A 17309-nucleotide genomic window follows, 5' to 3' on the forward strand; every position below is an offset into this window, starting at 1 on the left:
AGAAAGAAGGAATAATAATAGATAAATAAGCAATAGATACGGAAACGTGAGATGAAGAATCCTTGAAAGTGAATCCATAGGTGTTGGGAACTTTTCGGTGATGGAGCAAGTCAAGTTGAGTGAAGTTATCCCCTATTTTTCACAAACCTGATGGCTGAGGGGTAATAACTGTTCCTGAACCTGGTGGTGTGAGTCCAGAGGCTCCTGTACCACCTTCTTGATGGCAGCAGTGAGATGAAAGCTTGACCTGCGTGGTGGGGGTCCCTGCCTTCCTACGACAACGTTCTGTGTAGATGTACTCAATGGTGGGGAGGGCTTTACCCATGATGGACTGCGCCATATCCGATGCTTTTTGTAGGATTTTCCATTCAAGAGTATTGGTGTTTCAGTACCACCACACATCTATAGAAGTTTGTTGAACTTTTTGATGTCATGCCGAATCTTCACAAACTCTGAAGGAAATAGAGGCACTGCTGTACTTTCATTGTAATTGCACTTACGTGCTGGGCCCAGACAGGTCCGTCCTCCAAAATGAAAGCACTGAGAAATTTAAAACTGCTGATCCTCTCCACCACTGACTCTCTGATGAGGACACCACCTTTGATTTAGTCTTTAACAGTGGTGTCATCAGCAAACTGAAAATGGCATTGGAGCTATGCTTAGCCACCCAGTCATAAATGTACAGTGAGTAGAGCAGGGGGCTAAGCACACAGCCTTGTGGTGCACCCGTGCTGTTGGAGATTGCGGAGGAGATGTTGCTGCCAATCCGAACTGACTGGGGTCAGCAAGTGAGGAAATTGAGTACCCAATTGCACAAGGAGCTACTGAGGCCCAGGTCTTGAAGCTTATTGAGTAGGCATTTGAACACACTCCTTGGATTCCTTTCTTCCTAAATCTTCAGTGCCTGAGATAAACTGAATGAATTCAGAGCAGAGAATGTCACACAGACCCTTGAGTTTGTGACATCATTTAACAAGATCTGACTAACCACAGCTCCGCATTCCTGCCTACCCCTGATAACCTTTCACCTATCTACCTATCATGTATGCGTCCAGCTCTGCCCTGAAAATATTCAAACCAAGGTTCAATGGGCAGGTTTTTTTTTGGCTTGTATGGTGTACAATCTTTACCTGTAAAGATGAAGAGGATGTATCAGGTTTTGAGAAAATGATGATGCTACAGCGGAACACGGTGAATTGGCATAAGAATGAGTTGTTTGGTAAGCGAAGTTTGTAATCGTAGTGAGTGCATGGGTTTATGTTGCAGTGCTAGAGGGCAGTGCTGTGTAGACTGCCAGTATTGTAAGTAAATTTCGGTACTGAGAAGTGGAGTTTTGATTCAAAGCTACTCAACCTAGTAGGAACGAAATGTCTTTAGCATTGATATACTAAATATTTCTGCCCACTGCCTCCTGAGAAAAAGTCTGCATAGCTTTCAGGCTTTTTCCTCTCTGTGCAGGTTTCATACCTGTTAGTTCAACATGAAGGACCACTTTCCCCTGTTTCTTCCTCCTTTAGCATCATTTCTCTTCTTCCTGTCTAACTCTCCTTCATGTAAAAGAAAATGTTACACATTTGGGAGAATCATGGCTCCCCATTTCAGAGTCCAACAAGTGTGGAGCCAGAAAAATCATTGGTTGCCATGGCTGTGCACGTGGATCCTAATAATCGGTGGCAGCATGGATTCTGTATCTTCTCTAAGCCGACATAAGCTGAAATAGGCATCCTATCAACTGCTCCCCTTTTGGAGTAATATCTTTGACATCCAACAAATAACTGGTTTCTCTATTCCAGTACGTAATTCACATTTTGCACTATACTGTAGAAGCCATGAACAACACCACTATTTAAAGTAAAAATCAACTTCAAGTTGAAGTTTAATTGTCCTTCAACCATACATAAATACCCTTGAATACAGACAAATGAAATGGGGCCAAAGTACGAAACAGTCATACATGGCACAAGGAACATATAAGATAGCAGTAACGTGCAGTCACACAACAATATATATAACAGAACCCGAGGCCCTGAGTGTCATGTCCTTGTGCATGGAAGTTGTCATCAAGAACAAGTCTGAAGCAGTTCGCAGAAAATGGAATCGAGTTTGTCTTACACCAAGTGAACAACGGAGGACTGCACTGAAACAAGGGACACCATGCCACATCGTCTCCAGCGTCTCCCCCCTTGGGCGGCTGCAACAAGTGATCCTGTGACATGAGGCCCAGTCCACGCTACTACTGAGGCCGTGAGCTCCCCCCAATAATAAACCGGTGAATGGCCTTGCAGTATTCTACATTACCAATGTCCACAGTGGTCTTGCAATCACAAGGGAAACATCCAAAGCTATCACTTACTGTCAGACTGCACGCCACCTTCGTGCGCCGACTCCGACGCCAACACCTTTCTGTGGCAGGAAGCAATACGGTCTGCACAAAGCCCAGCTCCTCCAGTTGTCCCACCACTGAGCAACTTGCTGATGGAGGAGACCTGCAGTACTGAAGCCCTTAATATCCACCAGTGTCTTGCAATCATAAAAAAATGGACAAAAACACCTCTTGTTGGACCAGGAGAGGTTGGTGCATCCAACCGCACTGCCATCTCACCAGAACAAAAGAGTGAGAAGTTCAATTCCAAATGGTGTCCAGCTGTTATCGGTAATAACAAGTGTGCAAGGGCTTTCTTAAAACCTCTGGTGCAGGTGGTGTAAATCTGCAAAATTCCATTGTTGTTCAATGTTTAAATCTTTATGATTTGAACATGACATAATTTATTTCACTAAACAATTTCTCGCTTTGAACATTGATATTTGGAGTGTTGAGTACAAAGTTTTTGGGATGATTTGTGGCATGATCAATGAGACAAGGATTAGCCTCTGGTCACCATTGTTTAGAGCTCCAACATAGCAGGGTCTGCACATTAAACTCTGTTCCCAGAATCAAGTACAGTCAATTTCAATGGGACTATCTTTCCACAAGTGCAAATAGAGCATTTTGTGATATTCCTCAATAATCAGTAAAAGAGAAACTTCCACTGATGATGCATGGATGTTGTTGGTAAGAGGAAGCTCACAGCAGTCCGCAGATGAATGCAATCCAGCTTGTCTTTCACTGTGCGAACACTGGAGGGCAGCACTGACAGGCAGGGCCAGGCCCCAACGAGCACAGCAGCTACATCTCTGCTCTCTCCCACACCACCTTTGCTGTCTTTCCCTCGGCAGTTGCAACAGGCAAGCCTGTGGCTTGAGGCCTAGTCTATACTACAATTGAGGCTTTGCATCTCCCCCGATGCCAGTCTCGCCAATGAACTAGTGAAATGGACTTGCAGAATTCTACATTACCAAGGTCTAATGGGGTCTTGAGATCACAAGAAAAATGTCCAAGGCCATCACTTACTTCATTTGCTAGACTGTACACTGCCTTGGTGCACCAACTCCAACGTTTCCTGTAGCAGGTGGCAACACAGTCTGCACCAAATTCAGCTCCATAACCTCCGAGCAACTCTTTGATGGGGTGGACTTGCAGTACTTGATGTTCTGGTTAACCAATGGTGTCTTGTGATAATAAAAAAAAGACATAAAGGATGAACAATTGCACCTTTGGTTGGACCTGGAGTGGCCGCTGCGACCATATACGCTGCCACCTTACTGGTAGATAAGTCAGAACAAAATTCAGTTCAGGTGAGATGAGCCTGCGTGACCTAGTTATACTAATTATAGTCATGTCAAAATTGGACAAGCGTGCTTGACAATGTGATATTTACATGATTACATCGAACCACACAATTGAACATGAGCAGCACATTGCTTTTTTTTGTTGAATCTATATGTAGAGTTGGCAGGAGAAAAAAAGATTTTTTTTTACCAAATTAGCCACATGCAAATACTCAGCTGAATTTGGATAAAGAGAGTCAACAACATTTGAGAATCAATAAAGTCTTCACTACTACTCCAGTCAACCACACCGTGTGAGATCATCACATCACAATGTACAAGACACTACTAGTTGTACAACGTTTGTAGATCTTTGAACAATCAAGATGATACTTAATCTATAATAATACAACAATCTACAATAATAGATGCAAATAATGAAAAAAAATCTTTGTGAGAAATTTTCACACACCTACACAAGCACAACATAAAGCTCAAAAGAAGGAAAAGTGCATTTGTATTGAAAGTAGTAACATATTAGTTTATTTTGCAACCAGACAATTTATGGTTATGATGGTAATGCAATGGCTAAGTTATCAGATGAATAACAGCAACTGCAATATGACAATCTGAGTTCAAATCCCACCATGTAGCTGTGTAATTTAAATTCAATTGATAATCTCAAATTTTAATGTGATTTGTCATTATTTAATAATAACCACAAAACTTCAGTGAGGATATCTGCATGCTTACTCTAACATCCGAATGTGGTATCAGATCCACCATGCAGTTGACTTTTAGATAATCATGCAAGCTGCTCAATGCCTTGGGCGATAGGAGATGGGCAATAAATGCTTTCCTTGCCAGTAATAAACAGGCCCTGAAAAATGAATTAATAAAAGTCATAAAAAGGAGAAAATGACTGTGAAATTAAGGAAACTGGATAGAATGCATCTTACCACAATGCAACGGCCACTCCAGGTCCAATCAAAGATGTAATTATTCATCCTTTGCATCTTTTTTGTGGTTGTAAGTCACTACTGGATATTAAGAACATCACGTACTGCGGGAATTGTTCAGCGAATTGCTCGATGGTGATGGAGCACATAAAACCTAAAATAACACTAACATATAGTAAAAGCAGGAATGATATGATAAATACACAGCCTATATAAATTAGAAATAATGTATATACAGTGTAGTTGGGAAGATTAAGCCAAAACCGATTTGTGGAAAAAAAATCGGCACGTACGCCCATGCGCATGTCACACATGCGCCTGTCACGCATGCGCACACAGGTGCCCACACAAGGCTTTATGTTCATGGTAGTCTTTCTCGGGGTAAACACAAGTGTCCCGTATTTGACTGCTACTTTTGTCCCTTATTTGAGAGTGAGAAAGTTGGCAACCCTACTGGTGACAGTATGTGAGAGAGCAGAGGCCTCTGCAGGTGTGTTGGAATCTGTAGTGTTTGGTGGTGGCTGCCTCCTCCCGCTAGTGCTGCCCTCCAGGGGTGGGGGTGGTGTCACTCAATGCTGCCCTCTGCTGTTCACTCAGTGCTTGTTCGGTTGAAGAACAAGCCACTCAGGGACTTGGGCTATATTACTTTTTTCCTTTGTGATTGTATGTTTTTTTAGTATTGTAACCATACATTCTATGTCTGGTATGCACTGTGTGCTGTTGGTAATGTGTTTTGCACCTTGACCTTGGAGGAACACTGTTTCATTTGGCTATATTCCTCAATGGCTGAATGATAATTAAACATGAACTTAGTCATGGTATAGAACAATGCTAGAATTCTTCCAGACCCTGCAATAGTACTGATGCTACATATCTGTTCCAAAAGAAAAACAATAAGTGAAATTGCCAAACAGAATAGCATGACTCTATGGTTTATGTAAGAAAAGTGGAGAAGTGAATCTTCATTGATTCCTGAATTATGGATTGGGAGCTGTAATGAGTCAAGTAAGCAACAGCATTCAAGAAAAATATGTTTGTTTACACAATCTGCATGGATGATATATACTCAAAGTGAGACAGAGACAGGAATTGTTTGTGAAAAAAGTTTCATCAATCTGTACTAGGCAGTCCTTTTCCTGTGGTCACATTCCTTCATCCCATTGGAAGTATCAATAATAGTTACCAAAAGAATACAAAAGTGCGCCATTCTCTTATCTCAGTATAATTATATGATAAATAATGAATAATGAACTGAACTACTGCTGTAGATTCAATATCACTGAGACTTCGGATGTGGGGATCAAACATTGCAGCTGACAACTCGGTTTAGAGTCATAGAAAAGTACAACACAGAAGCAGGCTCTTTGGCCCATCTAATCCTTTAGTACATCCAAACGATACCATTGTACCAATATCCTATTTCTGAATTGAGACACAAGAGACTGCAGATGGTGGAATCTGGAACTCAGCAAGTCAGGCAGCACCTGTGGACAGACAGATTTTTGCTCCCATTTTTGAATGTCAGATTTGCTCAGGGAGTGTTAACTATGAGTTTTATCATGTTGCTTGCATTGCTTCTCTCATGATTTGAGAATCATGTGTTCCTGTTTCAACCTTGACTCCATTCTTCCCTCCAGGTTTGGTTAAACTGAGCTCAATCATGTTCTGCATAGCAGGGATAAAACATATCGTGGACTGCATAATTGTATAGTAGTTTATGAAAAGTTTGCTAATGGATGGAAAATTCGCTCAGTGACATCATTGGATACAGGACGATATGGGTAAAATAAAATATTCTCTAAAGCCGAGTCAAAACAAAAGAAACCTGTATTGAGACTAGTTCCTCTGTTGGTAGTGACATAACATAATCCAGTTCCTCAATAATGTGCTCTATTTTAGTACAGGAGAAGTACGTTCCATTTCAATCCAATTCTGATTATTTTTATGAGTACTAACAAGTTACAAGTTCTCACAGGATTCAATAAATACTCTTTAAATGGTTTTGTTGACCATTACTAACCCTATAAGCTTGCCATCACTAACTTGCCTTTCCAATATTTATACTTTAACAATTATCTATCCAAGATCTTTATTGATCACTGCCAAGAATCAAAAATTCTAGTTGTTGCATCTGTAAAATATAAGAATGTTCAATATGAAGCTTTTATAAATTTTATCTTCTCTTACACTTGATATGAAAAGTGTGTTTTAATTTAATCCAACCAAATAAGGTTGAAAGAGTACAGAGAAAATTTACAAGGATCTGGAGGACCTGAGCTTATTAGGAAAGTTTGAATAGGTTAGGACTTTATTCCTAGAAGATGTAGAAGATTGAGAGGAGATTTGATAGAGGTATACAAAATTATGAGGGGTATAGACAGGGTAAGTGCAATTAGGCTTACTCCACTCAGTTTGGGTGGGACTACAACTAGAGGTCATGGGTTAAGGGTGAAAGGTGAAAAATTCAAGGGGACATGAGGGGAAACTTCTTCACTCAGAGGGTTATGAGAGTGTTGAACAAGCTGCCAGTGCAAGTGGTGCATCTGAGCTTGATTTCAAAACATTTAAGAGAAGTTTGGATAGGTATGTGGATGGTATGGGTATGGAGAACCCAAAATCCCAGATCAATGTTTAGATTACACTCATGATCATACAGCTCTTTGATTTCTTGTGCATACCACAGTCACTGAGTCATTCTATTCCAATATCACTTACTAGAATTAAGTAGTCATGGGCTGACATGTCGGAATGGGAAATAGAATTAAAATGGGTGGCTACTGGGAGATCCCACTTTTTCTGGCAGACTGTGCATAGGTGCTTGGCTAAGTGGTCTACCAATCTCCGCCGGGTCTCACTGATATACTGGACGCAACACCAGGATCGCTGATACAGTAAATGACCCCCAACAGACTCACAGGTGAAGACTCACCTGGAATGACTGTTTGGGTCCCTGAGTGGTCATGGGGGAGGAGCTGTAGGGGCAGGTGTAGGACTTGTCCAGTTGCAAGGATCAGTCCCAGTAGGGAGCTCAGTGGGGAGGGATGAATGGACAAGGGAATCGCGTTGGAAGCGATTCCCGCGGAACATGAAAATTGGAGGTGGAGGGAAAGCTGTGCTTGGTGGTGGGATCCTGTTGGAAATGGTGAAACTTATGGAGAGTTATGTACTGGAAGTGGAGGCTGGTGGGGTGGTAGGTGAGGACAAGAAGGACCCTGTTCCTAATGGGGTAGCAGGAGAATGGGAGAATAGGGTGAGGCAAGTCGTGCGCAAAATTACCGAGGTCTCAGACCTTAATTAGCTTGTTAGGGCTATGGCTTGTTCATAGTCATCGTTTGGAAAGGCCAGGTGATACAAATTTCAAAAGTTTATAAATACCCTGACTCCTCAAACCTTGTCCCAACAATCAGCAGCCATAGGCTCCTTTAAGCAGCTGCCTAGCACTCTGAAAATTAAAATAAATGATGCCCACAAAGCAGGAGAAGGCTATAAGAAGATAGCAAAGTGTTTTCCGGTAACTGTTTCCTCAGTTTGTAATGTAATTAAGAAATGGCAGTTAACAGGAATGGTGGAGGTCAAGTTGAGGTCTGCAAGGCCAAGAAAACTTTCCGAGAGAACTGCTCGTAGGATTGCTAGAAAGGCAAATCAAAACCCCCGTTTGACTGCAAAAGACCTTCAGGAAGATTTAGCAGACCCTGGAGTGGTGGTGCACTGTTCTACTATGCAGCGACACCTGCACAAATATGACCTTCATGGAAGAGTCATCAGAAGAAAACCTTTCCTGCGTCCTCACCACAAAATTCAGCATCAGAATTTTGCAAAGGAACATCTAAACAAGCCTGATGCCTTTTGGAAACAAGTCCTGTGGACTGATGAAGTTAAAATGGAACTTCAACATAAAATACTCTGCAGATGCTGGGGTCAAAGCAACACACACAACACACTGGAGGAATTCAGCAGGTCAGGCAGCACCCTTACTGGTTTTTCATCTGGTCCATACCAGCTTTCTCCTTCTCATCTTCCCCCCACCTTCTTTATAGGGACCCTGCCCGTTCCCTCTTCAGTCCTGATGATGGGTCTCGGCCCGAAATGTTGACTGTTCGTTTCCACAGATGCTGCCCAACCTACTGAGTTCCTCCAGCATGTTGTGCGTGTTGCTTAAAAGAGAACTTTTTGACCGCAATGAGCAAAGGTATGTTTGGAGAAAAAAGAGTGCAGAGTTTCATGGAAAGAGCACCTCTCCAACTGTTAAGCAGGAGGGTGGATCGATCATGCTTTGGGCTTGTGCTGCAGCCAGTGGCATGGGGAATATTTCACTGGTCGAGGGAAGAATGAATTCAATTAAACACCAGAAAATTCTGGAAGCAAACATCACACCATCTGTAAAAAAGCTGAAGATGAAAGGAGGATGGCTTCTATAACAGGATAATGATCCTAAACACACCTCAAAATCCACAATGGACTACCTCAAGAGGCACAAGCTGAAGGTTTTGCCATGGCCCTCACAGTCCCCTGACCTAAACACCATTGAAAATCTGTGGATAGACCTCAAAATAGCAGTGCATGCAAGACGGCCCAAGAATCCCACAGAACTAGAAGACTTTTGCAAGGAAGAATGGGCAAAAATCCCCCACACAAGAATTGAAAGACTCTTAGCTGGCTACAGAAAGCATTTACAAGCTGTGATACTTGCCAAAGGGGGTGTTAGTAAGCACCGACCGTGCAGGGTGCCCAAACTTTTGCTCTGGGCCCTTTTCCTTTTTTGTTATTTTGAAACTGTAAAAGATGGAAATAAAAAGGTAATCTTGCTTAAAATATTAATTAAATGTGTCATCTTTAACTTTATGCCTTTTGGAAATCAGGTCATCTTTTATTTTGCTTAGCTATTCACAGTAACAGAAATTTTGACCAGGGGTGCCCAAACTTTTGCATGCCACTGTATATATGTGTGTATGTGTAAATTCCAATTGCAATTGAAAATTGGTAATGTTTTACTTCTTTGTATTTGAATGTAGGAGAACTTTTTACATGCATCAAAATGTGTTAAATAAGTTTAGCCAGAAACAAGAGAAATATGTTTATTTTTTCATTCACAGAGTAAAAGAGGAAACATCTGTGAGCCAGTAAAGTGAGATATTTATGGAAGAAGCATGAAAGGTGGTCACGAACAGGGAAGGTACGAAGATATAAAGCTGACCGAGTCTAATAAATCATGGAAGGTGTCTAGATTGAAGGAAATCAACAAGAGATCCAACAGTGGAAGGTTAGGAAAAATGGCTTTCTTTCATTACTTGGAAAGAGTGGAAACTATGAGGAATTTCTGGGAAGAAAAAACCAGTGAACCAGATGGCAACACGGAGGACGATGATGTAAGCTTTATTCCTGAATATACACCTCAGCCCTAGCATTTATAGTTTGAATCCAAAGTAATATAAGTTTAATTGAAGAAGCCTGCATGTTGCCTCTAAGATCTGATTGCATTAAGCTCAAGCTGAAACACCTGTAATACACTCTGCAAACAGGCAAGTTGATTTTAAATGTCTGCCTTGTCCTTTGTTTACAAATTGTAATTACAGTATGCAGTAACTTGTCAAGCCTCTGAATTAATTAATACAGAGTGCCTTGGAAAATAAGTCCCTGAGGGACTGATTTGGTAATGAAATGTGAATTATGGAAAGCAAATCATGTCCCATGGGGCTTCATCATATATTTCCTCCATACTACAAATAAATCTCTTTTTGCAAAGCACTGTTCATAAGTTTTGGTATCCTGAAGTGAATGAAGCATTATTTGGAGGGTAGTCCACAGTTGTAGCACATCGTGCACAGCAAGGTACTGCAAACATCAGTGAAATAAATAGCCTTTGAAGAATAAATTTGGAGATGGAAGATAAATCAGAGAATGCCTTAGATCTTTCTTTTAAATTTTGCAATAGATGTTTTACATTCATCTAAGAAAGCAAACAGGATTACTATTATGAACTCATATGTTGCTGCCCTGATTATGAGGTCAAATCCTGTAATGGGGCTTATGTCTATGAACAATTAATTTCAAGGAAACTTATATTCAAAAATAAATGCACTGAATAGAGTAATCCTCTTCTTTGCTTTCTGTATCTTCATGAATGTGTCTAGCCTATGCTTGACTCTTCAATGCAGTAAGAGACTTTCAGCAGTTCCACTAAGTCCCAAAACCACAAACCCTGCAGGACCTGATTCAGCCAAACCCAGAGAGATACCTTCCATGAACCCAACCTAAGAAAACATGTGGCTTATGATATTAATATGCAAACTAATTCTTCTGGAACGTCTTGGAATAGAACTTCACAAGTGCATTAGTAATGCATTGGAATAAGATGGTGAAATAGCTGTGGAGATAAATGATCTTAAAGTTATCAAATAAATTATTCTTTATGACAGCTTTTGAAGAAAATCTTAGAAAATAGCTTTCTGAGATAAAACAAATTAAGAAGTAATTCTAATTGCCAAAGTTAGTTTTTTGGCAATTGGAAGTAAAAAGGATTGAAGGGACACTGATTGAATCAAAGGGAGTTTAAAAAAAACCTTTTAGTATTTGTAAAAGGAGAAAAACCATTTGTGTGTCAGGTATTTTTATTGTAAACATGAGAAAGTCTGCAAATGTTGGAAATCCTTGCATCATACACTGGGGTGCTCTCTTACCTGATGAGGTAACCGTAGCCTTTGGCCAGGGGCAGATGTTGTCAGGTAGTGCCCAACCTTCATAGAGTGTGTCGACCCTTAACCATTGCACTCTCCAGCTGGCGGGTCAGCAGTGCTGGCCAAGTCACTGCTCCTGACTTCCAGCTCAACTCCTCTCGCCTGCTCCACATCCAGAAAAAGGCTTTTCCTGCTTCCTTCCTCCACTATCCTGTGAGCTGCCTGGTTCTTGCTCTTTTCATCCAGGACCAGAGCAGACAGCAACCTCCATGCTGACCTTGCCAGAACCGAGCTCCATGCGGAATAGTCACGACTGTCATCCTTTGTCCCTTCACTTCTGGACTAAGGACTGGTAGTTCAGGGCCTTCCTCTCATGAGCCTCCTCGTATCCTTCCTCCCATGGTACAATGAACTTCACTGGGATGATTTTCTTGTCTTCAGTGGACCACAGTACCATGGGAGGAAGGATGTGACACATCAACCCTCATCTCTAATGATTTGGCAGTTTGCAGCAGATTGCATTTAGGCCTCTTTGATAAGACTGGCGTGGCCCCCTCCTTGACGAAAATGACTGCCCTGTTTGCCTCTCTGCCAGCTGGTCTCTTTTTCCACCTCTGCCACTCCAGTGTGTTGACAAGGGATAGTAGGACCTTGTCATGGTGCCACCTATACTGTCCTTGTGTTAAAGCTGTTTTGCATTCAGACAGTATGTGTGCCAGTGAACCCCACTGACCACAAAGCTTGCAGTTCGGGTCCTCTCTCAGTCCCCATGTGTGCAGCTGTGATGGTGTAGGCAGTGGAAACGCGGACTGCAGGAGGAAAGAAATGTGGAACACACACCAAATGCAGGTAAGACAGCATCCATGGAAATGAATAGACAGTCAACGTTTCAGGCTGAGACCTTCAGGTTTTTTCAGTATTATGAGCCTTCGAAACACCAAAATAATTTTTATTATGTCGGTTGGAAGGCACATAATACTGAAATCCAGGCGACAAGAACCTACACCAGGAAAGTTTAATGGTGCTAGTAGATGAATCTCAGTCGGAGTTTGTGAGGTGAACAGGAAAACAACACACTGATATATGACAAGTTAGTGCAGAAATGGGGTAGGCAGGCAAAGGATGGCTTTGAATATTGCTGAGATCCTGGGGGCAGGTAAAGTTTAGCTTTTCTTTAAAGATAGGGAAATCAATTTGCATTTATTTAATGCATTTAGATTATGAGAACACATAGTCCTCTTTTATTGTCATTTAGTAATGCCTGCATTAAGAAATGATACAATATTCCTCCGGTGAGATATCACAGAAACACAGGACAGACCAAGACCGAAAAACTAACAAAAACCACATAATTATAACATATAGTTACAACAGTGCAACAATATCATAACTTGATGAAGAACAGGCCATGGCACAGTAAAAAAGTTCAAAGTCTCTCAAAATCCCACATCTCACGCAGACAGGAGAAGGAAGAAAATTCTCCCTGCCATGATCAACCACAGTCCGGCTCTGAGTCAGCCGAAAACTTCCAGCTCTGATCAGCCCTCCGACACCGAGTACCGAGCACTATCTCTACAGAATGCTTTGACCTCAGCCTCGGTCGCCAGCAGCAGGCAAAGCTGGGGATCTTGGGGCCTTCCCTCTGGAGATTCTCGATCGCATGGTAGCAGCGGCAGCAAACCGGGCATTTCAGAAATTTCTCCAGAGGTTCCTCTGCTCCTCACGTCTGTCTTCATCAAATCAGAATTGTGCATGGCGTCCTACTTACAAATATGATATCATTTCACCGGAGAGCTGCGCGCGCTGCGTCGCGCCACCATCTTCTCCTCCCACCTCCTTTTAAAGTATTTCTGTGCATTAAAGTGCATTTCACACACTTCAAAGATACTGAGGAACTATGGAGGAATAATTGCTTTGTAAGAAAGTTTCAGGCAATTTGAATAGAGCAAGATTCCATAAAGAACAAATGATTAACTATTTTAGTATTATAGGCTGGCAACCGAGAGGACTCCTTTGTTGTCTGAGACACTTTTATTGTGTCATTTACCAAATAGACAGAGGAGGCCTCATTCAGCAAAAAGATGGCAGAAATACTTTAAATAATGTCTTCCTGCCTGTCCCTTAATCTGCTACCTGGTTGCCAGGAATATACTGAACTGGAAGAGACCAAAATTAGTATTTAACGGGCTTCCCTCCAGAAAACTGACTGGAACTTCAAGGGGTTGCATAGCCTATTCCTTAATACTATTCTCCTCAACTCTTCAACTTTGCTTGCTCAGGCAATGTTGGGAAATTGTGCAAGGAAATTCAGGCTTCACTTTTATTATGTCACACCAATATCTCTGAATCCTTAAGTGGCACAAAGGTTGTCTATAAATGTGTGAACAATTTGATGAAATTTTGCACACTGACTTTCTCATAAAATTGTTTCTCAGTTCCGCCGGAATATTTGCGGCAAGCTAAAGGTGAGCGCGGAGACCAAGGCCCCTCGGCCAGACATTTACAGAGCGAAGCTGCGAAACAAATTTGTATTGCACACAGGAAGCCAGCCTTTAAAATATAAACTCCTTTGTCATCAAAAAACCTAGCTTTCCAGGTTGTCAGGAAGGCTATATCTAACATATAAATGTCACTATAGCTAACATGCATTGTATGACATGCTTTATTCACTTATATTTAGACACAATACATCTTCCCATATTTGAGTGTTAATGTTATGCACCTCCTCCAACTGCTAGTCCAATTTTAGATAGATTAAAATAGGAAAGGGTTTGTAAGATTAGCCTGTATAATAGGTACCTGTGTAACTCCTGAGCAAATTTAATGGATACAATTCTAGCATTGTAAATTTTTAGTTAGGAATTTTGCTAAACAGAACCATTTTTTTCAGTGCAGCCCGAGCACCAACACCCTGGGTCTGAAGCATGCATATATAACACTCCTAAGCAACACCGTAGTCTCCAGTATGTTTCCTGTGCATGGTGTTGTAGTACATCCACATGCTTCAGAGTAGCATATCAAAATGACACGCTGAGAATTGCTTAACACATCTTTCTCGGCACCTGTTTTAGACTTGTTATAGGCCCAATGCATTTTTTTCCTTTTACGTACAGCTCTTGGCAACATCTGCTTTCTTTCGGCTGCATAACTTTTCAGAGAGACTACTTCATACACGTGCTTCATTGAAGCTACATAATGTTCTTTTAATTAGGAGCAAATACAAATATCTATACCTGAAGTACTCATGATGCAAAATTACCTTACATGAGCAATGGATTTATTTTGCAAAGCAAAATCATTTTGGATAGGAGGCAGCCTTTGCCTTTTAGCGTACCTTTGGCACAAATTCCGGACATTAATTAGTTACAATCAACACAGAGAGAAGTCTTCATTCCAAGACCTACAGGTAGTAATTGACTATTTAATTTATGTTTGAGAATTCTCCTATTTTTAGTCATCGTTCTGTCCATAGTATGTTGTGATTATTTTAGCTGTTGGCTGCTACACAATGTCATTTAATATATAAATGGATTAGAAAGACATTGCAGAAACTGCCTGGAGTTAGGATTCAAATAATTTGCAGTGAGAGTAATTAATATTCTATACTTAGCGAGCTGCGGATCATGTGCTAGGTGTAGCTCAAAATAAGCTCTGTATTTTCAAGGTGTGCAATTATTTTCACTAAAGTGAAGTCTTTAGATGAGCACACAACATATAGAAACCATATGCTTCTGAAAGACATAAAGATTCAGATTTCATCATTGTCATCAAACATCCTATATATTTATTCACATACCAAAGGGATAAAGATTACCTGTTCTATTATTATCTTCTGTAACAATGGATGATGGCCTGGCTGTAGTCTACATGAGTTGTCGAACACTTGCCTGGCAAAATAGCAGTTAAAGGTGTCAAAAAGCAAAGCTGATTGGCAAACAAAAAAAAACCAGATTTACATTTTCCTTTCTTTAAACTGCTACATTATACAATTATACATGGTAAGTAAAAATACTTTACTCTATGCTCAGAGAAGTTCGCATTTTAATAAGGCATTTCTATCTGGTGAACTGTTTTGTTGACTTGCCATGATGATCTCAAGTGATCAGTGTTAGAATGTTGCCATGCTAGAAAAAGAACTGCAGCATTTTATGATGAAGAAGACTAAGAAATGAATGCACTCTTTAAACTGTGGAGGCAATGGGGGAATGGATGGCTTTCAAGGAAGGGAATGAGAAGCAAGAAACAGAAGTGTATTTTTGTTGAAAGCAATGTAAGACAAGTGGAAAAACATATGTATGAGAATTGTTATTCTGCAATGCCTTTAAGAGACCTTATAAAATTCAGGCTGGGACTTTTTGCGCTGCTGCTGGAACCCCCATCACCCCTCCCATCACCACCACTCTGCAATCCCGTGTCCCTCAGGTCCCACTGCCAGATCTTGGGTCCTCATAGACTCCATCTTCCTCTCACCCCTCCTTCCCTGACCTCCCCAACTTTCCCCTCTCTTCTGAAACTACCAAGCCCCCTTCCCCTCTCTGAGCCCAGCTCTCGTCCGTGTTGAGTCTTCACCATACCTTCTGACCTTCCCCTCTCTGAGGCAGAATGTTCCGTCCTCAGTATGGACCTCACCTTTGTCTCCCTGCGCCCACGCCTCAGTGACTTCCACGCCCACAACGATGCTGAGCTCTTCTTCCGCCATCTCCACCTCCGTGCCTACTTCTTTGGCAAGGACTTTCCAGCCCGCACTGGTGACCCCTTCTCCCGTCTTCAACCCTTCTCTTCTTCCTGGACACCCCGCTCTGATCTTCTGCCTGTTGTGAATCTTTTCATCGCTAACTGCTGACTAGATATCAACCATCTCAACTTCACCACCTGTCTCTCCAATTCCAACCTCACTCGTTCCGAACGCTCTGCTCTCCACTCTCTCTGTACTAATCCTAACCTCACCATCGAACCCGCAGATCAGGGAGGTGCTGTAGTAGTCTGACGAGCTGACATCTACCATGCTGAGGCCAGTCGACAATGGTCAGACACTTCCTCTTCCTTACCCCTCAAACAGAACCCCACTAAGGAACACCAGGCCATTGTTACCCGCACCATCACCGACCTTATTAACTCTATGGGATCTCCCATGCGCTGCCAGCAACTTCGTAGTTCCCTCACCCTGCACCTCATGTTTCTACATCCTACCCAAGATCCACAAACCTGCCTGTCCAGGTAGACCCATTGTTTCTGCTTGTTCCTGTCTCGTCAAATCTGTATTCCTCAGCTCAGTTTTATCCTCCTCTGGTTCAGTGCCTTCCTACCTACATCTGTGACACTCCACACGCTCTTGATCTTTTCAATGATTTCAAGTTCCCTAGCCCTGATCATCTTATTTTCACAATGGATCTCCAGTCCTTAATACTGCTCCATTCCCCATCAGGAAGGTCTCAAAGCTCTCTGTTTCATTCTAGTCACCAGATCCAACCAGTTCCCCTCCACCACCACTCTCCTCTATCTGGCAGAACTGGTCCTCACTCTCAATAATTTCTCCTTCAGCTCCTCCTAAATCCTTCAAGCAAAGGGTATAGCCATGGGCACTTGCATGGGTCCCAGCTATGCCTGCCTTTTTATTGGCTACATGGAACAGTCTATGTTCCAAGTCTACAGTGATATCACTCCCCAACTTTTCCTACGCTGCAACGACAACTGCATTGGTGCTGCTTCCTGCAACCATGCGGAACTCGTCAAATTCATCAACTTTGCCTCCAACTTCCACCCTGCGCTCAAATATATCTGATCCATTTTCGACCTTTCTCTCCCCCCCTTTCTCAATCTCTCTGTCTCTATCTCTGCAGACAGCTTATCTACTGATATCTATCATAAACCCACTCTCCCTCACAGCTACCAGAACTATCCCTCTTCCCGCCCTATTACCTGTAAAAATACAGTACCATCTACTTCTCTCAATTCCTCCATCTCCAACACATCTGCTCTCAGGATGAGGCTTTTCATTCCAGAACTAAGGAGATGGCCTCCTTCTTCA

At 41.9% G+C, this 17309-nt stretch overlaps 1 protein-coding gene across 1 annotated transcript in view; it reads left to right on the forward strand.

Moving 5' to 3' along the window:
- Positions 1-17309, forward strand: part of mylk4b (myosin light chain kinase family, member 4b) — a 204608-nt gene that overhangs the window by 61512 nt on the left and 125787 nt on the right. Inside the window, exon 2 of the mRNA XM_072283392.1 lies at positions 9701-9973. Within this exon, the coding sequence (XP_072139493.1) occupies positions 9755-9973 (219 nt within the window). The 5' untranslated portion in view covers positions 9701-9754. The remainder of the gene's footprint in view (positions 1-9700; positions 9974-17309) is intronic.

This window comes from Mobula birostris, chromosome 19 (genome assembly GCF_030028105.1).
Source record: "Mobula birostris isolate sMobBir1 chromosome 19, sMobBir1.hap1, whole genome shotgun sequence".
Classification (NCBI taxonomy): domain Eukaryota; kingdom Metazoa; phylum Chordata; class Chondrichthyes; order Myliobatiformes; family Myliobatidae; genus Mobula; species Mobula birostris.